Genomic DNA, 17,912 nt, shown 5'->3' with positions numbered 1-17,912 from the left:
CACTGCAGATAAACACTGGCTTTAGGTTGTGACCTCTATGTTGACAAATGCTTTAAACTCCAGCTGAGACGTTGAACAAACCCATCTTGGGCTTCTTTCTCCTCTCCCCCTGGAATTAAACTGAGGTACAAAAATGGTGTAAAACTTGGGTTGCTTTTGTATTCTATCTGGTAGCCCTTTGATGGTTTCCCCTATCCTGGTTCTTAACTCTTGTTAACTGATGTTGCTCTCTCAAATTACAGTTCTTTTCCATCTGCTGCACTCTTTCCCCTGGACTTCATCCAGGTTCCTGGTTTTCAATTCCCTAATTATTTCTGCCTCCCTGAACCTGACCACAAATCCTGATTCTCTGCATTCTATTTTCTATCCAATTTTTTCTTCTCCCTTTTCTTTTATTCTTGCCAAATGGTCATAGATACAAAATAGTTTGGATCCGTAGTCTTTAAATACATGAACGCATACTTTTGAAAAGTTGCTGTTTCAGCAGTTCCTATATTGACACATTCTCTGCTGAGCACAGCCAAAACTGCATTTGCCAGCCAACAAGGTTTATTTGGCTTTCATAACGTATGAAGTCATTCTAGTGGTGGTGTCTGTTTGATACTGTATTTTGATTTTTTCATAAGAAATTCTGAAAATGGTTCAACTCAAATGGGGGGAGGGAGTTAATCAGAAGAATACTGATGCCTGCTTCTTTTAAAAATTGGAGTATATATATCTGCCACAAAAGGAGATATCCTATTCCTCTTAATGACTATGCCTCAGCTTTTCATTTGTAACGATCAGAATTGATTACCGAAGATAGTAAACTTACCATAAGATAGTGTAGTCCCACATATGGTTGGGGTGGCATGGAGTATGGTTGAGGCAGCTTATTGAAGGACATTGCTTTCGTTTCTAGCTCAATGCACTATGTGCAAAGTGTTCTCTGATCTGTCTCCAAATAAATGCTTGCGCAATAAGCAATCTTAAATCTGGGTTAAACCTGCCATTGGCTAGTAATTGTAGACATGTGGGCTTTTTATAGGGCAGGATCAAGAGACAAATGACTGGCAATATTTTCACATGTTGTATAATGCAGAGGATGCTGAGTTTGAATATGGACTGAATATTCAATTCAATTGAATAAGGGATTCAATTGTTTCTCATCTGAAGTTCAGTCCATGATTGTTGGCCAACACAGATATGTGAGTAATGAGCAGAATAAGAAAACGTGTACACTGAAGGTGTAGAAATAGATATTTCTATCCAACACTTGCACAATCAGAGTCTAAGCTAAATGTGGTTGAGGTTGCCCCATGGTGTTAAACAATTAAAAGTTTCCAATGAATACAAAAGCTGTTGGGCATAAAAATATATAATTTGGAAAGCTCTAACATTTGCAGATTTTACTAGATGCCTCTTGCAGCTCTGGGTGGCTGTTTTTAGGAAAGCTGCTTGAGCTAAAACAAAGTGTATTTGTGGTGATGGTGTTTGTAAAATCATCAATGTTTGTTGTACTGTAATGCTCAGTCCATAAGAAAGTAATGCCTTAACGTTTTCAAAGCATTTTTGGTAGAGGTTACACGTCAAACAAAAATCAAATTTTTGTTGACCAACAAACTAGGAACTCTTGAAAACATGGCTTGAATTGCTTCTTTGTTTTGAATGTCATGGTAGGCATTTTTAGCTGTGAAGAGGGTGTTACCCTTTTGTTATGCTATCTAAAAAAAAACAACACAGCCCCAAACAGTATTTCAGTCTGGCCAAAAAAAAAAAAAGCAATCTCATTTGGTTTCTGCCTAACCTGGAGTCTGAGTATGCTCACTAGGGTAGAAGAATTTCCTAGGCTTTCTCTGTCTCCTGCAGTCTACAGTAACAGCATGCTCTGTTGAGAACTAAATGAGATGAAAGTTTCTTGCACCCAGAAATTGTACTTTGGTGTGTGGGGGAGTGGGGTGGAATACTAGGCAGCATCCATACGAGCACCATGGAAATCTGAGATGTGACTCATTAATTTAAATGGGACTTTGTCATGACTAGCTTAGTCTGGGTGTTGCCCATGATGTTTTTTAAATAGGAAGATTGTGGGTGGTTGGGGGATGGTGCAACTCTGGCATTAATCTAATATCTACTCACAACCTAATGGCTCCCATGCCCAGCAGAGCACCAAATCTGAAGTAAGCCCTCCTGAGTTGGGCTGATCCTTTAACGTTCAAATCATCAGTACAGAAATTTGTGACCATCTGATTTAGGTCAGTACAAAGACTTGGTGATGCGATAGAATTGGTTTGGTTTGTTATATTGCTTTGCTTGCTCTTTATTGAATTAACACTGTCTCATAAGGCAGATCTTCAGTGATAATTTCTTGCATGTTACTGCAGATGAAACTTGCATGAAACCATTAACTACCTTCTCTCTCTTCTCCCTGATGCACCTCAAGGCTGCCAGACAGATCAAGGATAGGTACAGTACAAACTTCTTTGCTTCTAACAGTTTCTAATTGAAGTTGAGGTCTGTAGTACATCTCTTCTGATGATGTTCCTTGGGATTCACACAACTGAGTTTTGCATGGTGACAAGACATGCTGCTTTGTGCTGGATTTATACTTCTTCCTGTTTCATGTGTGTTTCATGTGGTAACAAACATGGTCACATCCTAAATAGAAGTGTGGTTATATATACCACAGTAGAGCTAATAGTAGCTTCCCTACAATAAGTGCAATATCAGATTTAAGTCAAAAGTAGCACGGGAATCTCTTGTGCAGAGACTAATAAAGAGGTTAATCTCTCTCTCTTGTAACATCAAATACTTCTCATGGACCGCATCAAAACCTTTATATGACCTAAAAAGCTGGGCTTTGGAACATGTTCAAGATAAGCTAGTAGAAAAAAACTAACAGTAGAGAGCTGGTCTTGTGGTAGCAAGCATAAATTGTCCCCTTTGCTAAGCAGGGTCTGCCCTGGTTTGTATTTGAATGGGAGAATACATGCATGAGCACTGTAAGATATTCCCCTTGGGGGATGGGGCCGCTCTGGGAAGAGCATCTGCATTCTTGCATGCAGAAGGTTCCAAGTTTCCTTCCCTGGAATCTCCAGATAGGGCTGAGAGACACTCCTGACTGTAACCTTGGAGAAGCCACTGCCAGTCTGTGTAGACAGTACTGGGCTAGATGGACCAATGGTCTGACTCAGTGTAAAGCAGCTTCCTTTGTTACTACTTGTTCATCTATTCCTCACAAGGGGGATACAGAACTGTACCTCCTGTTAGGTGAGGCACTTGCATATAGACCTGACACTTCTGATTAAAACACTTATGATACTTTTTACATATAATGCCCAATCTGAGACAGGTTCATCCTGTATCAGAGGCCAATACAGAGCAAGCCAGGCTGCACACAGGACATCTCAAGCTATTTGGTGTTGTCATGTACTGAAATCATGCTTGATTGTGGAAGAGGGGAGTGGACTTGTATGCTCTAATCAAGAACATGCATCTCTGGTGGCACAAGAAAGCTTGAATTCTGTTATGAGGCTGTCCGATAGATAGATAGATAGATGATTTGAGTACGTAAGCTTTGCCCATATATGGCTTCTCTTTTCTTGAAGCAAATCTGAGTGTTAAAGGTCAGACCAGGTACTGATCACCAGGGAGATGTTGCTGAAAACTTCCTCCTGGTATCTAATCTGTCTTGTTGCTAACATTTAGAAGCATTGTGTACTATTTGACAATTGCACTGGGATTCTCCATGCTTCCTTAGAATGGGCTTGTGGAGATTTACAATGTGATTGCTGTAACTTCATGAAGTACATATGCTCAAACCAAGTGAAGGTCATTCACTACCTCTGAAATGTGCACTTCAACACTAAAAAGAGGCAATGGGGGAAGAAACTATAGTTAGAGAGACTAAGCTTAGCACAGCATCTGGATACCTGAGAGAGATGAGGAAAAGCTCTTGGTCTGAACCTAGCAAAGCATTGTTCTAACTTTTTGACTCCCAGCTGCTGTCCAACTGTTTGTAGATAGTTTGAGAAGGTACCAGGCTCCAGGATCCCACCCACTTTCACTACTCATATTGAAATGTCTTCCCTCCAAGTCTGTCTGCTGATTTGGGTTCCTACTTGCAGATTTGTTATATTAATTTTCTTCAGATTTTAAAAACGATTGACTGTGTTACTTGAGACCTCCTAGGTCTAATTTGTATTGTATGCCAGCTGACTTAAAGCAAAAGTCTCTTGCTTCATACAATTTCCAGGCCCAAACATATGTTTAAGCTGTACCTTTGAAAAGCATGCCATAGAACATTGGTATTTATCACAATGTATAGTGTAGTACTGCACTGCCACAGGACTTTTTTTGGTGGGGGGTTGGACAGGGTTGCTGCAACAGAATGACATAGCAACTGCTCATCTGGACACTTTGATAGGGCTGGTTCAGACATCACATGGAGCCAAGATGAAACCTTTTCTTCACATAGTGTCTCAGAGCCTTGAGAGGATGCACTCCTTCTTCTCCCTGCACACGAACCTCCAGAAGATGACTCTTGGCTGGAAACAAGCCAGGATCAGTTATGATGCCCAGACTGATAGATCCTGGTTTATTCTAACCAGCAGTCTTAAATTAAGCTATGACCTGAACCAGACATGAATCCTTGAATTCAGCTTGTGGCTTATTTTAAGACCTCTTGTTAGAATAAGCCAGGATTGGTCTGTGTTGACGTCATGACTAATCTTAACTGGTTTCTGGCCACAGTCAGAAGTAGACTTCTTCTGAGGTTTCTGTGTGGTGGGGAAGAATGTGCACTTCTGGGGTTCTGAGATGTTGTGCAAAACTAACATTCAATCTTTACTCTGAGTGATATCTGAACTGATCCAGTGGTTCTTAGTGGACTTACTGCTTGGTACATTTATAACCAACACATAGAACTACATGCTGTGAGCCAAGCAACTGGATTTCCCTGGTGTTGCTGTTGGTCTAATGGTGAAGTAAGCAAAGGTTTGGATTTTTCTGTATACTGTGTTAATGTATTCAAAGATTTACTCTGAGCCCACAGGCATACAGAAAGTAAGGACTGTCTAGAATAAGAAAACCATTTACCATAGAGATGGTAAATCTCATGTATTATTTAGCTTTCCACAACTGCTTAGATACTAAAATTGGTGCTATAAGCTGCAACTACATTGATTGATAGGGCTGTAAAACTGACAACTGAATACTTAATCTCCGTGTTCTCAAATTGATACTCCCCCCCCCCCCCCGCCAAACAAACAAAAAAACACAACCCAGCAGTTTTTGCCCATTGCTGTCTTGGTGGTTAGTACACAAGGAAAGCACAGCCACTGTTGCCAAGTCCAACATACTCATTCCTATACCTGAGACAGCAATGCAAAGCTAATTGCCAAAAGCTTCAATTAATCTTGCTATTAAAGAGCCCCTGGTGGCGCAGTGGTAAAACTGCCGCCCTGTAACCAGAAGGTTACAAGTTCGATCCTGACCAGGTGCTCAAGGTTGACTCAGTCTTCCATCCTTCCGAGGTCAGTAAAATGAGTACCCAGAATGTTGGGGGCAATATGCTAAATCATTGTAAACCGCTTAGAGAGCTCTGGCTATAGAGCGGTATATAAATGTAAGTGCTATTGCTATTGCTACTATCACTTTTGGCAGCCCTTAATTGTATTACAGGAGTGACTAATAGGGTACATGGTCCTACCTGTCATGTCCTAACATCAAGGTGATGACTGAAAGACCTGCTGTAAGCAGTTTGCAAGTTACAGATGAGTGATTGTAAAGTGAATATTATGATTAGCAGTATAGCCATTGATTATTTCTGAAAGTTTGATGAATCCGAATTTCTGCTCTTTAGAGTCACAATGGCACCAGCTTTTCGCCTGTCTTTGAAACCCAAAGTGAGTGACAACATGACGCACTTGATGGTGGACTTCTCTCAGGAAAGGCACATGCTTCAGGCTTTAAAGTTCTTGCCAGGTAAAAAGTCTGTGCAGCAATTTGCTATTTAAGATCTTGTGGCTAGGCTTACAGAGGCTCTCATTTCCCTTTCCTGTGATGGCCCAGTTCAGAGGGAACACTAAACCATGGCTTTGTACTAGAACAATAAGCTTCAGCCTCCCATGCTCGCTTTCCAGTATGGTTTGTTCAAGGGTCAGCAGAAGCTTTTAATCTCCTCCTTTGCATACAGAGGTAGAGAATGCAAGCCTGTTGGCTGAGGCGCCTTCTTGAAAACTGTGGTTTAGTATTAATGTCTAAACTGGCCCAGTGGGTCTTAGGGTGTGCTGAGGATTACCAAGGGAGCCATTTCCTCTAGTTCTGAGGCAAGTAGGACTCACTGTGAGAAGTGAGGGTGGAGGTGACAGTTTTATACATGGCAGCTTAAGCAACAATACACTTTTGAATGGATAGGTTTATTTGCATATATGATAGTCAAATGTAGTGGAAACAGTTGATCAAATATTGGGTTGAATGTTGATTTGGGTATTGCCAAATATTCTTGTTCAGAGGCTTTTGCAGCCAGGATTCAAGCCCCACTGTTATGTGGACCCATTCCATTGCTAGTCAGCTGGCGATTCTTGCCCTTAAATAATCTCTTCTGTCTCGCACAGTCAGTTCCCTGTACTGAGTAACATTTGGTAACACTTTGGTGGCCTTTGTTTGTTCATGCAAGGATAATCAAAGATTATCTTTTGAAGAATCAAATTCAAAGTGTCAGGATATCAAGACTAATTTTTATCTTGTGGATGATGAATTGCTTGGATGCTTTGGTGTAAAGTTCCAAAGACTTTGAGCAGTGCTGTCTTTTCACATTGGACCTTTACTTTGATTACTAGAAACAATAGTTGCGTTTTAAATAATCCTGACTCTCATATGAGTGCAAGGTCTTCTGGTTTCTCTGATTCTGCCCTCTCCAACTGTCGTGACACTTGTTGTCAGGCCATTCATTTACATTTTCAACCAGAATACCTGGAGTAGAATTTTTGTGTCCTTGACAACTTTGCATTGTTGCGTTCCCATGTACCACTCCCCACCCCACCAAATGCTGGACCCAGTCCTGTTGGATTTTGTAGCATCATATGAAGTCAGGATTAAACTGCAGCAGTCTTCTCTGAGCTTCTTAGTTTAAAAAATAAGTGTCTGACATCCATCCCAACTATTTTTATTTCCTTACTTTCATTATATACTACCCATCCTAAAGTGGCTCAGGGTGGTTTACACTAAAAAATCAAACCATTTGTTTATTTTACGACCCATGGTCAGCTTACAAATCAATTACAGATAATAAAATACAGAAAATACTGCAAAAGGTTAACAATTGTTCGAAAGTAATAAAACATCAACCACATACAGTACCAATCAGAAACTTAACTAGCAATTGCTAACAATAAAAGTATGAATATAAGACTAAATGTTCAGGGAGAACATACACATGAAATAAAATGCTGACGTAACCACATAACATTAGAGCAAAACTTCACCACCTTATATGTAACAGGTGGAAACTGATCTGCCAGAAGATAAGAAACACAAAAATCTTCTGAGTGTCCTAGAAAAGGTGCCAGACAGGGAGATATCAGGGAGTATTTTAGCTCTCTGTAAAACGGGCAGTGGAACAATACATATTGGATGGATTCAATCTCCCCATAGCCACAAGGGCAGATTCTATCTTCCCTAGGTATTCTCTTTATTCTCTCTGCAAGCACAGCTGACGGGACGATATCATACCTTGTTCTTAAAAACGCCCTCGGATAGTGCGGGTTCTCTAAGGCAGGGCTTCTCAACGTTGGGTCCTCAGTTGTTACTGGATTTCAACTCCCATAATCCCCAACCAAAGGCCGCTGGGGATTATGGAAGTTGAAGTCCAGTAGCACCTGAGGACCCAACGTTGAGAATCCCTCTTCTAAGGTATACAAATAAGTAGTGGGACCCCTAACAGCATTACATAAACCCAACCTCCTCCTTGAGCATTCAGAGATTATAGAGAGCTCGTGTTCATTTTCAGTATCCAGGATTCTCTGCTTCAAGGCCAGTAGAGTGATTATGGCTCAGCAAAACCAGATAATCCATGGAGAATCCCAGTGAAAGAATGTTAGCATGAATTGCCTGGGCCCATGAGGACTGAAAACCATCAGCCAAAATTGCCAAGATCCATCCTTGAGGAAGGAAGTTTATCCTAAGCCAAAAAGCTAGGATCAGCATCCAAGCTCTGGCCTCAGTTCTCAGAACACCCAGATCAACTCTCAATATCACAGAACAACAACATCTGGGTGCTCTCAGGATTTCTCTAAGAAATTTATTTTGTACAGCTTCCAGGGGTTTATAGGAAGGATAGGGTCCTAACTGTACACCATACAATAGCTGACTCCTGGCTTTGGCCGCAAACAACTTTGTGAGCTGCCGGTATAGTGTTGCCTCCTCCAGTATAAAAAACCCTCTGTATGGCCAGGCAACTTCTCTGAGCCATCAAGATTACATATTCCATATGAGCCTTCCAAGTCCCTCTGGCGTGCAAGACCACTCCCAACTCTTTATAGGTATAAACCTGCTCGAGCTCGAGCATTTATTGACCAGCGTAATAGTCTGGGTCTTCTCGCAAAGACCATAACCTTCAACTTCTGATAGTTAATGGATTGCTGGTTGGTTCTACAATAAAGAGCCAGACGTTTCAAGGCTCTTCTAAGGCCAGCTGGCGATCTGGCCATAACGGCAGCAATCATCCGCATATAATAATAGAGGCATCCTTACTCCTGCAATAGATGGAGAATGAAAACTAGAGTCATGTAAACAAGGGGCAAGATCATTAATAAAAAAAAGTTTAAAAGTGTAGGAGCTAAAATGCACCCTTGTCTGACTCCTTTACAGGTAGGAATCTGCTGGGATAAAGCTCCTTTGGGATGAGGTCTTATTCTGATATTCGAATTTTCATGGAACTGTTGTATCAAAAAAAGCAGCTGCTTATCAATGTTGGTTCGCCCCAGCTTCTTCCACAGAAGACATCTAGGTATAGAGTCAAAGGCTCAATAAAGGCCACAAAAAAGAGGACCCAGGCTTGCTTCCATATTTTTCAATTAGGCGCTGGAGAATGAATACCTGATCGAGGGTAGAGCGCCCAGGTCTAAATCCAGCCTGCTCTTCCCCTAAAATGGCATGCTCATCTAACCAGGCTTGCAGTTTATCTAAGAGATGTTTAGTATCCAGCTTGCTCACAACACTTAAGAGCGAGATAGGTCTATAATTAGAGGGAGTATTCCTCTCTCCCTTCTTAAAGATGGGCATGGTAATAGTCGTCCCCCATTCTTTCGGGAAGCACCTGGTGGCATCGATATGAGTAAACAGGGCAGCCAGCAAAGGAGTCCACCACTCAGCATTTGCTTTGATAATTTCAGGAAAAATAATCGGACCCTGGGGCCTTGCCCTCTTTCAGATCTCCTATGAGGCTCTCAATCTCAGCGGTCATAACTGGGGGCCAAACCAGAAGGGACCCAAGCTCCAACTTCACCAGAGTTGAAGAGAACATCTCAGAGTTGTATAAAGCACTAAAGAGGGACACCCATTCATTCATAGGGATCTGACATATAGCCCGGGGTATGCAGGAGTGGGGATGCTTATTCACAATGCTCCAAAAGGAAATTGAGTTAGATCCCTTAGCTGCCTCTAACAGAGCCTTCCATGAGGACATTAAAGCCTCATCTTTTTTATTTTTAAGGATAGCTTTATACTTCTTCTTTTCTACCATTAAGCTTTCTGGTGTAACCCCTATGGGATCCTGCTGGAATGCCCTATAAACTGCAACCAGCTACTTTTTCGCAATCCAACAATCATGATCAAACCATACTGTGGACCTGGGTTTACAAGGACAAGAGCTCTCCATACTATGACGAAAGTGCTCTTGGATACATTGAATCAGAATATGGTAAGATTCAAGAACCTTCATGCCCCCAGCAGCCCTCAGAATCATCTCCCGAGTTCTCAACATCTCCATTGAGTTCAATAAAATAGAAATGAAGGAGGCCCATCTAGCATTCCAACTAACCCGGATGCTAGCCAAGTTGGAGCTAACAGCAACAGAAGAATTATCCTTGGGGGGAAAAGCTGCCGAGAGGAATCATTAACATTAGAATTACAGGGAAATGATCACTATCAGGGCATGGCAATACTATCAACTGCTTCCAATAATCAATAGAAGATATGCCCCGTCCCGAGCAGAAGGTGAACTCAGCTGGATTGTCTCCAGAGAACCCCATTCAAAATAATTAAATTAAGTCGGAGGGCCAACTGAGCCAAACATAAGCCGGCCAGATTGCATTTCCCATCCTTGGCATATCTTGAAGGAAGAATAGAGGGGTCAAGCTCCACTGGCAGAGCAACATTAAAAGCCCTGAATAAGGCATCGTCGTCTTGACCCATTCTAGCATTCAGATCTCCACCTAAAAGAATAGAGGCTCGGGGATACATTACTAAATATCTCTTGAGATACGACTGCAGTTTTACCCAAAGAGCTCTTGTTTGTGAGTACCTGTGAAGGGGAGGGAGATAAATATTAAACAAAATTATCTGGGAAGACCTAAACTCCAAAAGGATGGCCAAAACCCATTGCTCGAAGGAAGGGAGAGAAGTTATGGTAAACTGAAGGGAAGTAGCCACCATAACAGCCAAACCACCTTTTGCCTTACCCCCTTTCTCACTCGAAATGGCATGGTTACACACTACATGAAATCCCTCTAAAGCAATATCCTCAACTGCCCAAGTCTCTTGCAGAAATAAGATATCCAGCTTAGACAAAAAACCGACTAAAGCCCAGTCAGATAACTTACTGAGCCACCCTGCCACATTCCCAATCACAGGGATCTTTACGTAGTCAATATCTAGATGGGAAGTCCTCTACTGCTCTCGAAGACACCCTTGGATAATTAGTATCAAGCAGAGCAGTTGCCGAGGCGAGATGAGGGTCCGTCAGCATGCCCTGCAAATTATTTCCCAACAACTAGCCATTCTCCAAGAGTGCCAGCCTACAAAGCTTCACTGTGCTCGAGTCAAAATCCAAAGTCTCTCCAACCAACGGCTTACTAGGGAACAATTCCCCTCCGCAGCGAAGGGAAGAAATCAAATAGGGACTCTCCACTCGTTGAGCCATGGGAATTCCAGATCAAGGAAATGTAGTAGGACTAGAACCAGGGTGAGACTCCCCAATCAGAGACCCCTCTGGCAGACTCCCCGGCCGAAACAACTCCTCACTTAATTTCAGGGGCGCCTCAAGCGATTCATTAACATGAAAGAATTTCGATGAATTTAACATTGGAGAGCTAGAACCAGGTCCCATCCAATGTGTCTATGCAGCCTATAGTACAATCTGCCTGCAACAAAGGGATCCACAGAAAGTTGGTTAACATCACAGACAAAAGATCGAAATCACAAGTTGCCTCCGTGACCCCTGCTACATAGGGAGGGCTGAGGGCCTAGATAGTCCTAGCTGACCATTCAGATGTACAGCAGGTGTGCGTCTGCACAGCAGTCGAGAGTGCTCCGGTTCTCTGAGAGCACTCAGCCCGAGAGAGAGTAAACCAGGTAGAAGTCAGACCTGCACCCCAAATCATGGCTCTGTTCCTGACCCTGTTCCAAGGTGAGCTCCCTCTCTGGTGCCAAATCCGTCGAATAGACCTGCTTTTATCAGAGGCTTCCCAAAGTAACTCAGACCTCTTTCTCCAAGAGCTCTGGCACCACTTAATTCTCCTTTGGTACTTGTCTGAGGGCAATTCGATCACATGGTTGGAAAATACTCGCTTGGGATAAGTTCTCCACCTACTCAGGAGTTGTCACATCCTTGCAAGAGAGGCAGGGATTAAGTCATGTTCAAATGTTATAAATATTTTCAACACATTCGGATCCCTTGAAGGCTGTTTCCTGAATGTCTTAAGATCCACAGAGTCCACCTCAAAGACTAGGAGTTGAGCCAAGGTCTTTTTGATTGAAGCTTCAGAGTCTCATCGATGGCAATTGAACGATTCTTGCATGATAATAAGCTCGCATTGGCAAGGTTGAAAGACAAAGCCCCCCTCCAAACCAGTATACAAATCAGAGTCATCCAAGGGGCCATTGAAATACTTTGAATCCCCCGCTTGGGTTGGACTTGGAGCCGCCTGCATGTCAGGGGGATCCTTTGGGCAAAGCAGTTACTGTGAGGAGGTAATCGGCATGCTAATGTCCTCTAATTTAGTCATTATAGAGGAGGACTTCAGTAACAGATGAGTCAAGGTTTTTGACAACAAAATCAACGTTTGTAAATTCGACTGCAGTCGAAACAGCTGCCAGGAAAGTCCTGGGCTCTGGCATAGCGTTAAACTGCTCAGCTTGCAGTGAAAATTCCCCCTCGATAGACTTCCCTGCCCTTAAGGCTGAAGGAGGGTGGCTGATAAACTCAGGAAATTCCAAGAGCCCCACAGCCAGGTTATTTGATTCAGAATTAGTAGAGCATATTTCAGCCATATCAGTGTTACGCAGATCAGGTGCTACAACTTCATTACTCTCTCTGGAACCTCTCCTCTAGCATTAAGCATTGTCAAAAAACAATCAATCTTGGTCTGCGTATCACTTTTAGGCTGGGCCTGTTTCACAGCCCAAAAACACAACAAAAATAACAAATCTAAAATAAAAACAAAGCTAAAATAACGAAAATAAAAGTAATGAGGAGGAGAAACTCACAGCCGATGTTCCCTTCAGCATCCCGGAATCAAACCATTTAACATATTATAAAACATAAAATAAAAGCAGTCAAATTATTAACAAAACTCAGTTAAAAGCCAGATTGGAGAGAGGTCTTTATGACTCACTAATGCTGCGTTCAGTGAAAAAAATTGCACATGTGCAACAGGGGAGTATCAGGACACATTTTTGGGAGGCACAGTGGGCTACAGAGGGAAGGGGATATTGAAGAAAACTCGATTGTGCATCTCGTAAAAAGTGGCAACCCTGTTGCATTGTGCTAAAATAGTTGTCTAAGGGAGTGTTGCACTGTGTGGGGAAGAAAAGGAAAGGAGACAACAGTTGTCTTCCACACATGGTGGTGCTTCTATCTTGGTGTGGCATTCTGGTGATGAAAATCTTTTTATTTGGGTTTGGGCTGACATGGCCATCTTAGCATATTAACTTATGTTGAACCGGTGCTTTCACAAAACAGAATATTCTTCCCTCTTTTACCCTGTCACCCATTCTCTGCTTTGTATAAACTAAAGGTATTAAAGCGTGGCTTGATTCTTAAAATAAGAATGCATTAAACCTGAATGGAAGGGGTGGGGGGAGGCCATGGATTTTGACCTTTCTATGCTGCTTTTACAAATAAATGCAGCTTGTGAAAGTGACACATGCTATGCTTAAAGACTCATCTGACTTAGGTGTGTGTTGGAAAGGCTTAAATGTACTTGTCCCAGTGTAATGTGCAAGAATTTAGAGAATGCACAGATGTCCACAAACTAAGAGTGTGGGTCTTTGCTGTGAGAAACTCCACCTCAGGGCTAGGAGAGGGAGGGCTCTCATGTTGCCGCGCTGCTGAGCCTTACACCCAGCAGAATCTGTGGGACAGACGTGCTGCTTCTTCCTGCTCCAAAGGCCAGGGCAATCAGAGACAATACCCATCCCAAAAGTTTGCTAGCATGTTTGGAAGATTGTGGGTGGTGGGTGAGTGTCAATGTCAAGTCAAAAGTGATGGGCCTTGAGAATGTATAGTGCATAGGTGGAAGGAGATGCTCTCGTATTAGAGTGTGATTCTGTCACATTAGACTTTAGCAAACTGATTTCCACAAATATCTCAATCTCTTAAGATAACTGAGGGTTTTTTTTGAAAACCTTACTTACTGTGGGTATGTTTCAACTCTGTACAGCTAAAAATAACTGCAAGTTCCCTTAAACACAATGTTTACTTCCTAATATTGAAAGAGGGGTTCTTTTGTCTAATACTAATAAACTGCAAAATTCTCCAAAACCAATGACCAGAGTTATGTTCGCAGTTCAGAACTGGCATGTTGTTAATCTAATGCTGCATTCCTTGGTGCACTGTTTCTGTCACAATGCTCGTGTGTTCAAGTGCACAGTGCCGTTGGTGAGATCCAAATGGTTGGAGATTAGGGTTGGATGTCATTCTGTTTTACCAGCATTTTAAGTTTCTCATTTTCTTTCAACAGTTCCCAGAGCTCCAGAAATAGTTCTAGCTGACTGCCTGGTAGCAGACAACTCTGTAACAATATCATGGCAAATGACGGAAGAAGACAACAAAATTGATCACTATGTGCTAGAATACAGAAAAACCAATTTTGATGGGCTCCCCAGAGTAAAGGATGAGAGGTGCTGGGAAACTGTAGACTACATTAAGGGCACTGAATATACATTATCCGGTAACTTCTTAATTTTTTTTGTCTTCCCTGCAGATTGTTTTGAGCTCCAATATGAACTGCATATAACAAGCTGCTTTTGAAATCCTTTTCTAAACTATAAACCGAGTCTAATTAAACATTCTCTTGCCTTTTGTAACTAAAAACACTTAGTGGGATAGTTGCCTGTGAAGAACAAACCTTATTTTCCAAATCATTTTCAAGTTAAAGTGGAAAAAACGAATATGGTCTACAGCAGTATATTAAGAAAGCTAATTACTTTTTCTCAATTACTCCACTGACTTATCCCTCTCTAATATGTCATAACTTTTCCATGACTACTATATTTCATAACTTAAGTCTGTCACTCAGGTTTTCCAGGTGGCTTTCAGTGTGTAGCCTATTCAGCTCCTGTGGAGACTAAAACACTTATTATAAAATGTCAGTCCTTGAGTTGAACACAGTCTTTGGGTACAAGCAAAATGATAACCAGACACAACTGCAATCTGTATCAGTTCCATCCTGCAATACGTTAATTTTGCCCAATATTTTTTTGTTGGATTTCACCACAAACAGTATATGCATCCATAGAAGTTACACTTCTAGAATGATAAAATATCTCTTTAACTTTCTTGGCATCACATGCTATTGATAAAATCAATAAAAAATAACTTCTCTTGGATTCAGACATATAAACTTACGGAGAAGAAACTGTATATCCTCTTACTACATCATCATCATCATCATCATCATCATCATTATGTATATTATTTCCCCTGCATGCTACTAAGCTGTTAATCATACTGGTAGAATGTGTCTGAAGGCTTCTCTGTCTCTTTCAGGTTTGAGGTTTGATTCAAAGTACATGAACTTCCGTGTCAGAGCTTGCAACAAAGCAGTGGCAGGGGACTATTCTGACGCAGTGACTTTAGAAACCAAAGGTAAAACTACATTACTGAGACCATGTGGTAGGGACTTGAATATAGAAAATGCAGGTTCAAATCTCCATGAAGCCCCCAGAGTTGCTTTTGGGAAAGTGGCAGTCTTGGATTAACATACCATAGCTTTTTGAGAAGTCCAGATGCCACTCAAAGTTCCTTGCAGGAAAGGTGACGTACAGATATAATCAAGCAGGTGTGAAGAAATGGAGGAATAGTTTCACCATTTAAAGGTTACAATGTAGTGTGAAGAATACTCATGACTTTGAACATGGCATCAGAAAATGTACCAATAATCAGGAGTCTTCTCAGTTTACGCATCTGCTAGAATATTCCTGACAGATGACTTTACATCCTCCCTTTGAAAACCTGCATGAGTCGGACATTTGCACTGTCAAATAACACATAATGCCTCGCAGTACTTAAAATCTGCTTCCTTTTTAATTTCAATCTATTGATTCTAACTCTGCCCTCAGGAGCAACAGAGCACATGTCAACTTTTTCTTCTGTGTGACAGCCCTTCAGATATTTCAAGGTTGTATATGCACAAAGTCTTAACAAACTCTTAACACCCTGGGCTGGAGTTGGCACTTGACCATGCAAAATATCTCTGCCTCTCCCATTTTACAATGCAACACTTATATCTCAAAGCCCTATGCTGGGGGTAAGAAAAGTGATTGTGGCGCACAGTTGATAGGAATGTGTAACACTAATGCATCAAAAACTACAAATTCAGTATTGGATGTAAATACAGTGGTCCCTCGACTTACAAACTACTCGACATAAGTATTTTTCGAGTTACAAACGGCAGTTTTAGATCCGGTTTTAGATGGGGTTTCCTCGACTTACAAATTTTTAGATGGGGTTTCCTCGACTTACAAATTTTACATGCGGTTTCCTTGACTTGCCTGCCTGTTTACTGCCTGTTTATTCTTGAAAAGAAATGTTCCTGTGCAGTTTGCAAGCCTTACTGGGGGTCTGGGTCTTTTTTCTAGGCTCCGGAACGCATTAATCCGTTCCCAATGCATTCCTATGGGAAACTGCTTTTCGGCTTACGAATTTTTTGACTTACAAATGTGCATTCGGAATGGATTAATTTCGTAAGTAGAGGGACCACTGTAGTTATTCTGTGCAACCACTTCAGTCATAGAACTATTTAGAGAGGCATATGTTTGCAGCATAAGGCTGTAGCTGCTTTGGTGTGGCATGTGTATATAGGAAGCTGCCATATATAGAGATAGACCATTGTGGTCTATCTAGCTCAGTATTGTCTTCACAGTAGGGATGTGCACGGTCCGGAGAAGTCCGGACCGGCACCGAAGGGGGGCCTTGTTTTTAGGGCGGGGAGGGCTTGCTTAGCCCTCCCGCCTCCTTGCCCCCGCCAGCGCCCGTATTTAACATTATAGGGGCGCTGGAAACCAGCCGCCCCCCCCCCGCCGCCGCCGCCGCGAAATCACTCTTAAAAACATCCAGCCCTCCCTCCCTCCCAGCTAGCTGCCCGCCCGCCCCCCCACCCACCCACCCAGTCGCTCACCCGGTTGGTAGATACTAAGCGAGAGGAGCTCCGGCACAGAGCTCCTCTCGCTAGGAAGGCCTCCGGGAGAATGGTGGCTTGCGCGCGCATGCGCGCGCCGCAAACCACGCCGTTCTCCGGAGGCCCGGTCTACCCGCCGGGAAAGGGCCGGGTAGACCAGGCCTCCGATCGCTGGGTAGACCGGGCCTCCGGCGATCGGAGGCCTGGTCTACCCAGCGATCGGAGGCCCGGTCTACCCGGCCCTTTCCCGGCGGGTAGACCGGGCCTCCGGAGAACGGCGTGGTTTGCGGCGCGCGCATGCGCGCGCACGCAAGCCACCATTCTCCCGGAGGCCTTCCTAGCGAGAGGAGCTCTGTGCCGGAGCTCCTCTCGCTTAGTATCTACCGACCGGGTGAGCGACTGGGTGGGTGGGTGGGGGGGCGGGCGGGCAGCTAGCTGGGAGGGAGGGAGGGCTGGATGTTTTTAAGAGTGATTTCGCGGCGGGTGGCGGCGGCGGGGGGGGGGGCTGGTTTCCAGCGCCCCTATAATGTTAAATACGGGCGCTGGCGGGGGCAAGGAGGCGGGAGGGCTAAGCAAGCCCTCCCCGCCCTTAAAGATATACCCCCCACCCGGACCCGAACCAGCCCAGTCCGAACCGGTCCGGCAGTTCAGCCATTCTTTGGAATGGCCGCCGGACCGGTTCGGGCACACCACTACTTCACAGATTGGCAGCAGCTTTGTCAAGGTTGCAGGCAGGAATCTCTCTCAGCCCTATCTTGGAGAAGCCAGGGAGGGAACTTGGAACCTAGATGGTCTTCCCAGAGCAGCTCCTTCCCCTGAGGAGAATATCTTACAGTGCTCACACTTCTAGTCTCCCTTTCATATGCAACCAGGGCAGACCCTGCTTAGCTAAGGGGACAAATGCTTGCTACCACAGGACCAGCTCTCCTCTGACAGTCAAGGAGTAGTCTTGGCAACTTACCTCGCCTGGATGTTAGCACCTGTAGACTCTTTGCCAGCATCTTGGACTAAATAATATTTAAAATTGCTGTTAAAATCAATACAAGGCAGTGAGACCAGTTAACCTACCTTGCTCTCTTTCACTAAAGCCAA

The 17,912-nt window shown here is 43.2% G+C and overlaps 1 protein-coding gene across 3 annotated transcripts in view; it reads left to right on the top strand.

The window, feature by feature from the left end:
* The window catches only part of FSD1L (fibronectin type III and SPRY domain containing 1 like), a 64,754-nt gene that overhangs the window by 22,704 nt on the left and 24,138 nt on the right, over window positions 1–17,912 (top strand). For all 3 annotated transcript variants that reach the window (XM_053299259.1, XM_053299258.1, XM_053299257.1), the window contains exons 5-8: window positions 2,423–2,445; window positions 5,843–5,964; window positions 14,163–14,372; window positions 15,191–15,289. In XM_053299259.1, coding sequence (XP_053155234.1) covers window positions 2,423–2,445; window positions 5,843–5,964; window positions 14,163–14,372; window positions 15,191–15,289 — 454 coding nt within the window. The remainder of the gene's footprint in view (window positions 1–2,422; window positions 2,446–5,842; window positions 5,965–14,162; window positions 14,373–15,190; window positions 15,290–17,912) is intronic.

Source organism: Hemicordylus capensis, chromosome 2 (genome assembly GCF_027244095.1).
Source record: "Hemicordylus capensis ecotype Gifberg chromosome 2, rHemCap1.1.pri, whole genome shotgun sequence".
Lineage (NCBI taxonomy): Eukaryota > Metazoa > Chordata > Lepidosauria > Squamata > Cordylidae > Hemicordylus > Hemicordylus capensis.
This window is presented reverse-complemented; position numbering and strand designations above follow the sequence as displayed.